Raw genomic sequence first — 13,313 nt, 5'->3', positions numbered from 1 at the left:
ATGAACAAAAACCAGCGTTTCATGAATTTCTTTTGGGGGGTGCGTTTACACCGTTCCGTGTGCGGTAAAATTGTTAAAGCGGTTTTATTCTTCGGGTCAGTACGGTTACAGCGATACCTCATTTAGGTCTTTTTTTTTTTTTTTTTTTTTTTATTTTTTTTTTTTGTTTTGTCAAGTTTTATGCAATGAAAACTATTTTATATAAAAAATAATTTTGCATCGCTTTATTCTGCGAGCTATAACTTTTATTTTTTTGCTGATGATGCTGTATGGCGGCTCGTTTTTTTGCGGGACAAGATGACGTTTTCAGCGGTACTATGGATATTTATATGCGTCTTTTTGATCACGTGTTACTGCACTTTTTGTTTGGCGGTATGATAATAAATCATTATTTTTTGCTTCGTTTTTTAGTTTTATTTTTTAAGGGGTTCGCTAAAGGGGTTAACTAATGGGACAGTCTTATAGGGCAGGTCGTTACGGTTGCGGCGATACCTAATGTGTACTTCTATTGTGTTTTTTGGGGGGGTATTTTTTTTTTTTTTTTTTTAAATTTTAATATTTTTTTTTTTTTTAACTTTATTGCATAGTCCCAGGTGCCTGTGACAGCGATCTGTCACAGGCACTGCTGCAGACTTCCTCATGCCTGCGCTTTGCAGGCACTGAGGAAGCCGGCTCCCTGCAGGCCCCTGAAGGCCCCCGTCGCCATCTTGGATTCGGGGGCGCTGCCTTGGGGGCACAGGGAAGCACAGAGGGAGCCCCCTCCCTGCTGATTCTTCCCTTTAACCCCCGGTACACTGCGATCATGTTTGATCGTGGTGTGCAAGGGGTTAACGTGTCGGGGGCGTACCGTGACCTCCCCTGACACACTGTGCCGGGTGTCAGCTGTGATAATTATCTGACACACGGCCGCGATCAGCGACGCTCACCACGTGGGCGCCGCTTATCACTGAGACGTACTATCCCGTCCATGGGCATAGGGGCCATTGATTAAAATAAATTGGTGTGTTGTACTTTTAGTTAAAAAAAAAAAAAAAAAAATCTTCCCAATAGGTGACACATTGCCGGAATAAGGGTCTCTACCCCTACAATATTCTGCTCTTAGGTTGTGGCAAACGCCTGGTGATAGTCCCTTTAAGGGGATTACTAAATACATAAAATAGGTTTTACATGTGATATGTTAACTGATTTTTCACAAACACCTTTCCAGGTAACATTTTCCTACAACTAGCTATTTTATTAAAGCGTGAGGTTTTTATGTATTTATTAGAAACATATATTTATTTATCTGTCAATGTTCATGTTCTGGTTAAGTGCTTGGTATTCTGCAGCATTCCCCAATATATTATGTTTGTTACAGAAATTGTTATATTCACTCCGAAGGTGGTAAGTGCCACCAAAACAGGTAAGGGAGTAGTTGTGTGTTGGATACAATGACATTGGTAGTCACGTCACTGTCCTTAAAGGGAACCTGTTGCCTTTTTATTTAGCTATTAAACAGGTCCCAGTGTGCTGTTAGTGATGCAATGTGCTTCACTAACAATTTTTGCCAAAGAAAAGCTCCAAGTATTAGGTTTAAAAAAACACTTTATAGCGTTAGAGGATTCCCTCACATAACTTTTCTTTCAGTCATAGGGGTGGTGACCATCTTTTCAGTATCATCATTCAATGTACTTTTGAAATTGGGCACACCCACAGCATTGCATTTGATTGCTGTGACTGGCCCGAAGTCACAGCACCCTCGTATCAAAATCCCACGCGTGCGCATCTGTTCCCCCGGGCATGTGCACTGACTCTGGGTCTACAGCCCCAGCTTCATGTAAGATATGCGCATGTGCCGGAGCTGCTTTGAGTCAGTGGCCACATGACATGTGAGCGCGCATGTTACTACAGTTGTGGCCAAAAGTATTGACACCCCTGCAATTCTGTCAGATAATACTCAGTTTCTTCCTGGAAATGATTGCAAACACAAATTCTTTGGTATTATCTTCATTTAATTTGTCTTAAATGAAAAAACACAAAAAGAATTGTCCTAAAGCCAAATTGGATATAATTCCACACCAAACATAAAAAAGAGGGTGGACAAAAGTATTGGCACTGTTCGAAAAATCATGTGATGCTTCTCTAATTTGTGTAATTAACAGCACCTGTAACTTACCTGTGGCACCTAACAGGTGTTGGCAATAACTAAATCACACTTGCAGCCAGTTGACTTTGGTTAAAGTTGACTCAACCTCTCTGTCCTGTGTCCTTGTGTGTACCACATCGAGCATGGAGAAAAGAAAGAAGACCAAAGAACTGTCTGAGGACTTGAGAAACCAAATTGTGAGGAAGCATGAGCAATCTCAAGGCTACAAGTCCATCTCCAAAGACCTGAATGTTCCTGTGTCTACCATGCACAGTGTCATCAAGAAGCCCATGGCACTGTGGCTAACCTCCCTAGATGTGGACGGAAAAGAAAAATTGACAAGAGATTTCAACGCAAGATGGTGCGGGTGTTGGATAAAGAACCTCGACTAACATCCAAACAAGTTCAAGCTGCCCTGCAGTCCGAGGGTACAACAGTGTCAACCCGTACTATCTGTCGGCGTCTGAATGAAAAGGGACTGTATGGTAGGAGACCCAGGAAGAACCCACTTCTTACCCCGAGACATAAAAAAGCCAGGCTGGAGTTTGCCAAAACTTACCTGAAAAAGCCTAAAATGTTTTGGAAGAATGTTCTCTGGTCAGATGAGACAAAAGTAGAGCTTTTTGGGCAAAGGCATCAACATAGAGTTTACAGGAGAAAAAAAAGAGGCATTCAAAGAAAAGAACACTGTCCCTACAGTCAAACATCGCGGAGGTTCCCTGATGTTTTGGGGTTGCTTTGCTGCCTCTGGCACTGGACTGCTTGACTGTGTGCATGGCATTATGAAGTCTGAAGACTACCAACAAATTTTGGAGCATAATGTAGGGCCCAGTGTGAGAAAGCCGGGTCTCTCTGAGGTCATGGTCTTCCAGCAGGACAATGACCCAAAACACTTCAAAAAGCACTAGAAAATGGTTTGAGAGAAAGCACTGGAGACTTCTAAGGTGGCCAGCAATGAGTCCAGACCTGAATCCCATAGAACACCTGTGGAGAGATCTAAAAATGGCAGTTTGGAGAAGGCACCCTTCAAATATCAGGGACCTGGAGCAGTTTGCCAAAGAAGAATGGTCTAAAATTCCAGCAGAGCATTGTAAGAAACTCATTGATGGTTACCGGAAGCGGTTGGTCGCAGTTATTTTGGCTAAAGGTTGTGCAACCAAGTATTAGGCTGAGGGTGCCAATACTTTTGTCTGGCCCATTTTTGGAGTTGTGTGAAATGATCAATGTTTTGCTTGCTTTTTAAGACAAATTAAATGAAGATAATACCAAAGAATTTGTGTTTGCAATCATTTTCAGAAAGAAACTGAGTATTATCTGACAGAATTGCAAGGGTGTCAATACTTTTGGCCACAACTGTATATCCCCCTCCACTCTGCACTATGGCGCATGCACGCATCTGGCAAGAAGCTCGGGATGTACACCCAATCAGTGTGAATGCCCGGGTTAAGGATGAGCCATGCGTATGCATGGGATTTTGATACATGGGTGCTGTGACTTTGGGCCCGTTGCAGTAATCAAATGCAATGCTGTGGCCATGCCTAATTTCAAAAGTACACTGCATGATCCAAGACTGAAAAGATGGTCACCACCCCATGACAGAAAGAAAAGTTACACTACCGTTCAAAAGTTTAGGGTCATTTAGAAATTTCCTTATTTTTGAAAGCAGTTTTTTTCCAATGAAGCGAACATTAAATGATTAAGAAATACACTCTATACATTGTTAATGTGGTAAATGACTACTCTAGCTGCAAACTTCTGATTTGTAATACAATATCTTCATAGGTGTATAGAGGCCCACTTCCTACAACTATCACTCCAGTGTTCTTATCGTACTTTGTGTTTGCTAACTGTGTAAGAAAGCTAATGGATGGTTAGAATACCCTTGAAAACCCTTGTGCAACTATGTTAGCACAGCTGAAAATAGTTTGGCTGATTAGAGAAGCTATAACTCTGACCTTCCTTTGAGCTAGCTGAGAATCTGGAGCATTACATTTGTTGGTTTTATTAAACTCTCAAAATGGCCAAAAAAAAAAAACTTTCATGTGAAACTCGACAGTCTATTCTTATTCTTAGAAATGAAGGCTATTCCATGCGAGAAATTGCCAAGAAACTAAATATTTCCTACAACGGGCTGTACTACTCCCTTCAGAGGAGAGCACAAACAGGCTCTAACCAGAGTAGAAAGAGAAGTGGGAGGCCCCGATGCACAACTAAGCAACAAGACGAGTTCATTAGTCATCGACGCCTCACAGGTCCTCATCTGGCAGCTTCAGTAAATAGTGCACGCAAAACGCCAGTGTCAACGTCTACAGTGAAGAGGCGACTTCAGGATGCTGGCCTTCAGGGCAGAGTAGCAAAGAAAAAGCCATATCTGAGACTGGCTAAGAAAAGGAAATTATTAATATGGGTAAAAGAACAGACATTGGACAGAGGAAGATTGGTAAAAAGTGTTATGGACAGACGAATCCAAGTTTGAGGTGTTTGGATCACACAAAAGAACATTTATGAGACGCAGAACAACTGTAAAGATGCTAGAAGAGTGCCTGACGCCATCTGTCAAGCATGGTGGAGGTAATGTGATGGTCTGGGGTTGCTTTGGTGCTGGTAAAGTGGGAGATTTTGAATAAGGAAGGCCATCACTCCATTTTGCAATGCCATACCCTGTGGACAGTGCTTGATTGGAGCCAATTTCATCCTACGACAGGACAATGACCCAAAGCACACCTCCAAATTATGCAAGAACTATTTGGGGAAGAAGCAGGCAGCTGGTATTCTATCTGTAATGGAGTGGCCAGCGCAGTCACCAGATCTCAACCAGGGCTGTGGAGTCGGAGTCGTGGAGTCTGAGTCGGTGCTCATTTTGGTGGAGTTGGAGTCGGTATAAAATGGAGCGACTCCGACTCCTAAAATATATAATAAATTGGGTACAGTAGTTCAATGCAGGATGTACTGAATATTTTTTCATAGGAGTTTGGGAAAGTTATGAAATGTCCTATAAATGGCTGTTATATTCCTGATCTAAGGCTACATTCACACACAGTGTTTTTCCTGTGTTTTTTGAGGATACGTTTTTCAGCTGCAAAAGCTGATCATCTTTATAAAAAACTGCATCACCTGAAAGGTTTTTGAGCTCATAGATAATGTTTTCAATAGCAAAAACAGATTAGAAATCTGCTCTATCTATCCATTTATCCATATCTGTCTATCCATATCGTATCTGTACCAAAAAGAATGAAAACCGGGTAGTACACCAATATATATTCTGTTCTATCTAAATATCTTGATTATTGGATCATAAAAATGATTAAATGTCTGAGGTTCACATTGTACTACAATAAATTTTTCACTTAAATATAAGCAATATGTGTGGGAGTCGGAGTCGGAGTTGGAGTCGGTGTAAGGGAAATTGAGGAGTCGGAGTCGCAAGTTTGGCTTACCGACTCCACAGCCCTGATCTCAACCCCATTGAGCTTGACCCATGGTATGCAAAAAGTGCCCATTAAGCCAAACCAACTTGTGGGAGGGGCTTCTGGAAGCGTGGGGTGAAATTTCTCCAGATTACCTCAGCAAATTAACTGCTAGAATTCCAAAGGTCTGCAATGCTGGAATTGCTGCAAAGGGAGCATTCTTTGATGAAAGCAAAGTTTGAAAGAGAAAAATATTTAAAAAAATAAAAATCCTTTTATTGAACCTTGTCAATGTCTAGACTAGATTTTAAATGGCAACTCATTTAATTAATAAAAGTATGAGTTTCCATGGAGAAAACAATTGTCTGGGTGACGCCAAACTTTTGAACGGTAGTATATGTGAAGAAATCCTCTGATATAAAGTGTTTGCATCACTAACAGAACACAGGGACCAGTTTAATAGCTAAAAACAAGGTGACCGGTTCCCTTTACCTCCAATGTTTCTTTTTCCTGCTTCATCACCTTTAGATTTTAGACACTTGGTGCACCACTTGATTATTTTTTTTTTTTTTTCTTTGGGGGGGAGGAGGAATCATTTAAGTTCAACCAGTAATATAGCTGCTTTAAACCTTGCACACTTGTGTAAAAATGTCACCTGTCTTAACATGTTACATTTAATATAAAGGCTTTTGTTTCAAACTTTGGTGAGTGGGATTTTTCTACTTTTGCCTTTCCACTTGTGTGATGAAAATACACGTTTTCTGGTGTTACATTTTCTGTCACGTTCTGTAATGTTTCCAAGTAGCAAGACATACAGGTGCTTCTCACAAAATTAGAATATCCTCAGTTACCGTATTTTTCGGACTACAAGGGTCCCGTTTCACTTAGCGACGCACCAGCGATCCCAACAATGATATGGGCGGCACGGTGGCTCAGTGGTTAGCACTGCAGCCTTGCAGCGCTGGAGTCCTGGGTTCGAATCCCACCAAGGACAACATCTGCAAGGAGTTTGTATGTTCTCCCCGTGTTTGCGTGGGTTTCCTCCGGGTACTCCGGTTTCCTCCCACATTCTAAAGACATACTGATAGGGAATTTAGATTGTGATGATAATGTGTGCAAACTGTAAAGCGCTGCGGAATATGTTAGCGCTATATAAAAATAAAGATTATTATTATTATACGACCTGGTAGGGATCGCTGGTGCGTCGCTAAATGACTGCTAGTAAGCTGCCAAACAGGCAGATCTCTTCAGCGACGCAGGAAAGATCCAGCGATCAAACACCGATGCATGCTGGCCAGCGGGACGCCGATGACGAAAAGATGGCCCAGAACATTCCTGCACGATCAGCTGGGGGCTGATCGCTGCTGCGTGTCACATGTAGAGCGAGATCGGTGTTGCGTCACAAAATCGGTGACGCATTAGCGATCTCGCTATGTGAGATGGGGCCTTAAGACACACCCCAAATTTTCAAAAGGAAAAAATGTGTCAAATGGGAGTCCGTCTTGCAGTCCGAATTCAGCTTACCAGGGGGGCTATCGGCACAGGTGGAGGCGTGGTCACGGGTTGTTTGGTGGTCCAGGCTGGTGCAGTGGCCTCCGTGAAATCCCAGGCTGGTGCAGTACTGCTGCTCTGTGGTGCGTGCTGCTCCACCAGCATTTCGTGAAAGCCCGGAGGCCCCCGTAGATCCAGTGCTGTGATGTGGTGGCTTCCGGCAAAATGGCCGCTGGGGGCAGCGCATGCTCAGATTCAAATCTCGTCGCCCCACAGAGGAGCATCACTACCGCGGTTGCCCCTTTGGGGACACCACAGCTGCACCAGCCTGGAAAGGAAGACTGCATTGCCCTGCAGCTGCAGAGCGGGACCGCAGCCACTGTATTTGTAAGTATATTCCGACCATAAGACGCACCCACATTTTCCCCAAAAATTTTTTTTGGGGAAAAGTGTCTTGTGGTCCGACAAATATGGTAATTTATTTCCGTTCTTCAATACACAAAGTGAAACTAGTATATTATATAGAGCCATTACACACAGAGTGATCTATTTCTGTGTTTATTTCTGTTAATGATGATGATTATGTCTTACAGTCAATGAAAATCCAAGTCATTATTTCAGTACATTTAGAATACTTTGTCACCAACTTGAATGATTTTAACCCCTTCATGACCGGAGCTTTTTCGTTTTTTGCTCCCCTTCTTTCCAGAGCCATAACTAACTTTTTTTTTTTTTTTTTTTTTTCTCCTACGCCTCATTGGGGGACACACAGTGGGTGTTATGCTGCTTGCCAATAGGAGGACACTAAGTAAACACAGAAAAAAGTTTACTCCTCCCCTGCAGGATACACCCTCTCGCTGGCTAGGAAGGCAAGGAGGCACTTGGGTCTGGCTTCAGACCCCACCGATTTTTATTTTATTTTTAAATTTTCTGTAAATTTTTTATTTTGTAATTAACGGAGTGAAGGGGGCGACGGTTCCTTTCTACGGCCCGCTCTCCCCCGAACCAACAACAGGCAACACGCGGAGTATACCTCCCCGTACACTTTCCTGCGACGACTGGGGCTGATTCTTCTGGCGATTGGTTCCTTTACGGTCCCGGTACCCCACACAGATACGAGGGCGAGCGCACGGAGAAGACTTGACCAGCACTTTCGGATGCCCTGAATCGGCCCCATAGCTCTCCGTCCCCCTGTCCATAGGGTGGATCAATTGAGCAATACCCCTGTAACAACCTCTCCGGCTCTGCTACATCGCCCAGGAGCTTTTTTTACCTCAGGATCTGAGATGGGATTAAACCTGCAGGCTCTTGGACAGCACAGACTGCGTGAGCACCAGACTGGAGGTATGGGGTCGGGTCCTGGTCCCTGGAGAAGCGCTGACCGAGTCTCAGCGGGGGCATACCGGCGGCCCCCCGATCCCTTCACCTGGCGCTCGCTGCGGGTAGGCCCAAAAATTTAGTCCCCGGCTTTTTCGGCCTACTAGGCCGCAATTTACATAGCGCCGCCCACGTCTTTGGTGCCTCTCGCTCTTACGAGAGGCGCCCTGCTAATCTCGGGGGGCCATGTCCTTGACCCCTTCTCTGCTCCTCGGACTCTGAGGGGTGCGCGCAGGGATGGACAACACCTGGTGACGCTACAGGGCCACCGATATTCCTCCCAGGGACACAGCATCAGGACCGCGGGTAAGCTGCATCTGCTCTCAGAGAAAAGCTTAACCCCTTTGCACATTCCCTGCAGCTGCATCCCAGGCTCTGCTTGTAACCCTTTCACGGGCACTATGTCTCAGTCTAAGGAAGCAAAAAGGGGGCTAATAAGTGCACTGCGTTCTTTACCGCTGGTACCTCTTGCAAGACTGCCTTGCCCAGTACCCAGACTAATCTGCTATGCACGGATTGCGACCCGGCTTGTGCTAAAACGCCATCCGCCGGCGCTGCAAGGTGCTCCATGCGTTTGTCCCCCAGTGTGGGCCGCGTCCTTGTCACGGTCTGTGAAGTCACTGACCAAGTCTATAGACTCATGGAATCCTCTTGGTCAGAACGTGTCTTTACCGCCTGAGGAGGGCTTTGGCGACGGCCGGGAACTGTCCGCCAGCAGGGGCCGTGCTCGTTCAAGGGATCCTCAGGTCTCTAGAAAGCTGACCCATGACGCGTCCCCTAGTCACGCTTGCGATTCAGCATCGGTGAGTTCTGGCTCTCGCTCTCCTAATGTTCGCAGAGAACATGGTCTCTGAATTTGAGTCTGACACGTCAGTCCCTCAGAATTCCCCAAATGTCCATGAATTGCTTGATTCTCTGACAGTCAGTCAACAAGTTTCTGACGTTGGACGAGGAGAATATTCCCGCTCCGGAACACGTTATCTACTTTAAGAAGACTAAAGGTGTACGCAGGGTATTTGCCAGCCATATGGAGTTGAAGGACATTGTCTAGAAGCGTAGGAACCGACCACATAAGCGGTTCACAGGGCAAAAGCCTATCTATCGAGGCTAAATACCCCTTTACGCCAGATCTAATGAAGGATTGGTTACAGTCCCCCTTGGTGGATCCTCCTGTATTGTGCCTTGCTCCTAAAACGCTTCGATCCGTTTCTGAGGGCTCTTCAGTCAGAAACCCCTTCGATCGTCAAATTGGCTACCTCACCAGTTCAGTTTTTGGAGCTTCAGGAGTGGCTTTTTTCCCATCTTTCGCGGCGACTTGAGTGGCTAAGGCAATGGCCACTTGGGCAGAAGTCTTAATTACTGCCTTCCAAGGTAGCAATCCTCCGGAGACAACCGGTGTTGCCAAGCAGATAATTCACGCTGGGGATTTTGCAGTAGACTCCTTTAGATGCCGCTAATTGCGCTGCTAAGGCAACCGCTAATGCAGTCTCCATCAGAAGAGCCCTATGGCTACGCGACTGGCGGGCAGATTCCAACTTCTGTGCCGTATCAAACTGGTCGCCTGTTTGGACAAGAAACTAGACCAGCTTCATTTTTGACACTTCCGGGGGGAAGAGTAGGTTTCTTCCCCCAACAAGGGGCTGCCCTGCTGTTTTTCGGAATTAACAGCCTACTCACTTTTTGACTTTTTTCGCAACTGCTTCAGCTCTTCTGGATCAGGTTGGTCTCCGCGTGGAGACAGAGGTTCCAAGGTCTCTCACAGACCTAACTGCTCTTGGAAACCCAGGCTGACAGCATCTGGATCTAAAGGCCCCGTCTCACTAAGCGATCTCGGTAGCGAGATCGCTGCTGAGTCACAACTTTTGTGACGTAACAGCGATCTCACCAGCGAGATCGCTGTCTGTGACAGCGATCAGCGAGCGGCCCCCCTGCCTGTATCGCTGATCGCTGCAAGAAACCTCTGGACATTTCTTTGGTCGCTGGTCTCCCGCTGGCCAGCACGCATCGCTGTGTGTGTGTGACAGCGGGAGACCAGCGATCAGGTGTAAAAAAAAAAAAAATAATAAAAAATATAGTAATTCTCACCTTCCGATGTCCCGTTCAGCCATCCTGCCTCTCTCCACGCTCCGGTCCCAGTGATCCTTTGCATGAATGACCGCGAGACTTTGTTATCCCTCGAGTCCGTGACATCGCGCGGTCATTCGTGCAAAGGCTCACTGGGACCGGAGCGTGGAGAGAGGCAGGATGGCTGAACGGGACGTCGGAAGGTGAGAATAACTATATTTTTTATTTTGAATCTATTTTCTACAGCGATAGCCAGCGATGCCGGGCGCTCGGCATCGCTGTGCTGACCGCTGGTGAAGCTGTCTGTGTGACAGCTCACCAGCGATCACATAGCGACTTACTAGCGATCCTGACACCTTCATATCGGTGTTGGGATCGCTGGTAAGTCGCTTAGTGTGACGGGGCCTTAAGGAAGCAGATCCCATAGATTCTCTACTCAATGACTTGTTGTGGTATCTGGCAGACACCGACAAAGTTGGCAGCCATCTGCTGTCATTCAGTCACAGCCTTTCTTTGGGCTGTTCATTCGCCGCAAAGGGATGGAGTCATCCTTCCGGTCCCTCAAGACGAATGGTTCAGCGGTTTTTTTATTCAAACCTTTCTTTGTGGTTCCAAAGAAGGAACGATGCGGTGCATACTGGACCTCAAGCTGTTAAATCAGTTTGTCAAGGTACGGCGATTCCGAATGGAATTCCTCCGATTGGTGTCGCCTCCATGCAAAGGGGAGAGTCCCTATTATCCAGCAGTTCCTGCGTTTTGCAATTCAAGAAGAACACTTCTAGTTCGTTGCCTTGCCCTTCGGTCTCGCCACCGCCCCCAGGGTCTATACCAAGGCCATAGCGGCTGTCATGGCCATTCTCCACGCTCGGAGTAGTGGTACTGCCGTATCTGGACGACCTGCTGATCAAGGGTCCATCCCTTCCAGTCTGCGAGAAATCCGTGGATAACACAGTAAATACACTTTCTCGCCTGGGTCAGAAGATAAACTTCAAAAAGTCTTCCCCAACACCGGTCCAGCAGATTTCCTTTTTGGAATTGATCTTGGACTCTTCCCTCGGGTTGGTCATTCTCACTCCAGAGAAGGCCCGAGCCTTACAACAGGCAGCGCGGACTCTTTCCCGACCGGTTTCTCACTTCATACGTTTTTCAGCATGCTAGTTCTCGGAAACATGGTGGCAGCGATGGGAGCGTTCCCATTCGCAGAGTTCCATTTTCGCCCTTTACAACATGCGTTGCTGTTAACTTGGGACAAGAACCCGTTCTCCCTGGACCGCCGGTTCCTTCTGTCCCTGCGGGTCAGACGAGCCCCCAAGCCGGGGACACTGAAATCCTCTGAGTTAAGGGAAGTTCTTTCTCCCAGTACAATGATCGGTGGTGACCATTGACGCCAGTCTCCTAGGCTGGTGTGCGCTTTTTTTTTTTTCTTCATCACCACACGGCCAGGGTCGTTGGTTAATTGGAGAGTCACATCTCCCCATCAACCTTTTGGACATTCGAGCGATCAAATTAGCTCTACTGAGTTTCCACCATCTCCTCGCAGGTCATCTCATCAGGATCCAATCAGACAACGCCACGGCTGTGGCGTATATCAACCGTCAGGGGAGTACTCCGAGTAGGATGGCCATGCACGAAGTGAGTCACATCCTCCATTGAGACCAACCATTCACCCATCTCAGCAATCCACACCCTGGGTGTGGACAATTGGGCGATGATTTTTCTCAGTCGCCAAGGCCTTGCCTCAGGAGTGGTCTCTTCATGCGGAAGTGTTTTTTCAGCAGATCTGCCATTGCTGGGTGACTCTGGATGGGGATCGTATGGCCTAAGGGCTAAACAGGGTTCCTCGATTTCATTACGCGATCCATGCGCCATCCGAGCGGACACCCTAGTTCTGCCGTGGCACTGGATCCGGCTCCCGTGCATTCTTCCCTCGCTCCCGAGGGTTATCAAGAAAATTAGAGCAGAGGGAATACCAGTGATCCTAGTCACGCTAGATTGGTCGCGCCGGCCATGGTACGCAGAACTAGTACAACTAGTCGCCGGTATTCCCTGGGGACTTCCAGATCGCATGGATCTACTCACAGGGCCCGATTTACCACCAGAACTCCGAGGCCCTGTCTTTGACGGTGTGGCCATTGAATCCTGTGTTTTTTGGAATGGGACGAAAGGGGGGTGATTTGAACTTTTGTTTTAATTTTTTTTTAAATTTTTTTAAACTTTTTTTTTTTTTTTTTTTTTTTTTTTTTTTTTTTTTTTACTTTTGGCGTGCTTCAGTAGCCTGCATGGGAGGCTAGAAGCTGCCACAACTTGATCACCTCTGCTACAGAGAGGTGATGCACAGATCACCTCTAAGTAGCAGATTGACAACATTGCTATGAGCGTCGACCACAGGGTGGTGCTCATAGCAATCCGTCATCAACAACCATAGGGGTCTCAAGGAGTCCTCTGGTTGTTATGACAACGCACCGATGACCCCCAATCACGTGACGGGGGTCAGCGGTGCTCATATTTCCTGCCACGCGGCCGGAAGCGCTTGTTACATGCCACTGTCAGTGTTTGACAGCGGCATTTAACTAGTTAATAGGCGTGGATGGGTCGCGATTCCGTTTGTGCCTATTGCGGGCACATGTCAGCTGTTCAAAACAACCGACATGTCCCGGCTTTGATGCGGGCTCACCGCCAGAGCTCTCATCAAAGCGGGGGTACTGCCAGCTGACGTACTATCCAGTCAGCTGGCAGAAAGGGGTTAAATGCTGACATGTTGGTCTACTGAAATGTATGTTCATTAAATGCACTCAATACTTGGTCAGGGCTTCTTTTGCATCAGTTACTGCATCAATGTGGCATGGCAT

At 46.4% G+C, this 13,313-nt stretch overlaps 1 protein-coding gene across 2 annotated transcripts in view; it reads left to right on the top strand.

Moving 5' to 3' along the window:
• The window catches only part of SBNO1 (strawberry notch homolog 1), a 144,663-nt gene that overhangs the window by 15,268 nt on the left and 116,082 nt on the right, over nucleotides 1–13,313 (top strand). The window contains exon 4 of one of the 2 annotated variants that reach the window (XM_073586093.1): nucleotides 1,358–1,402. The exons of the other annotated variant lie outside the window; for it this stretch is intronic. Coding sequence (XP_073442194.1) covers nucleotides 1,358–1,402 — 45 coding nt within the window. The remainder of the gene's footprint in view (nucleotides 1–1,357; nucleotides 1,403–13,313) is intronic. 2 annotated transcript variants of the gene reach the window in all.

The sequence above is a fragment of the Dendrobates tinctorius genome, unplaced genomic scaffold (genome assembly GCF_039654945.1).
Source record: "Dendrobates tinctorius isolate UK_male_01 unplaced genomic scaffold, ASM3965494v1 ptg000090l, whole genome shotgun sequence".
Lineage (NCBI taxonomy): Eukaryota > Metazoa > Chordata > Amphibia > Anura > Dendrobatidae > Dendrobates > Dendrobates tinctorius.
This window is presented reverse-complemented; position numbering and strand designations above follow the sequence as displayed.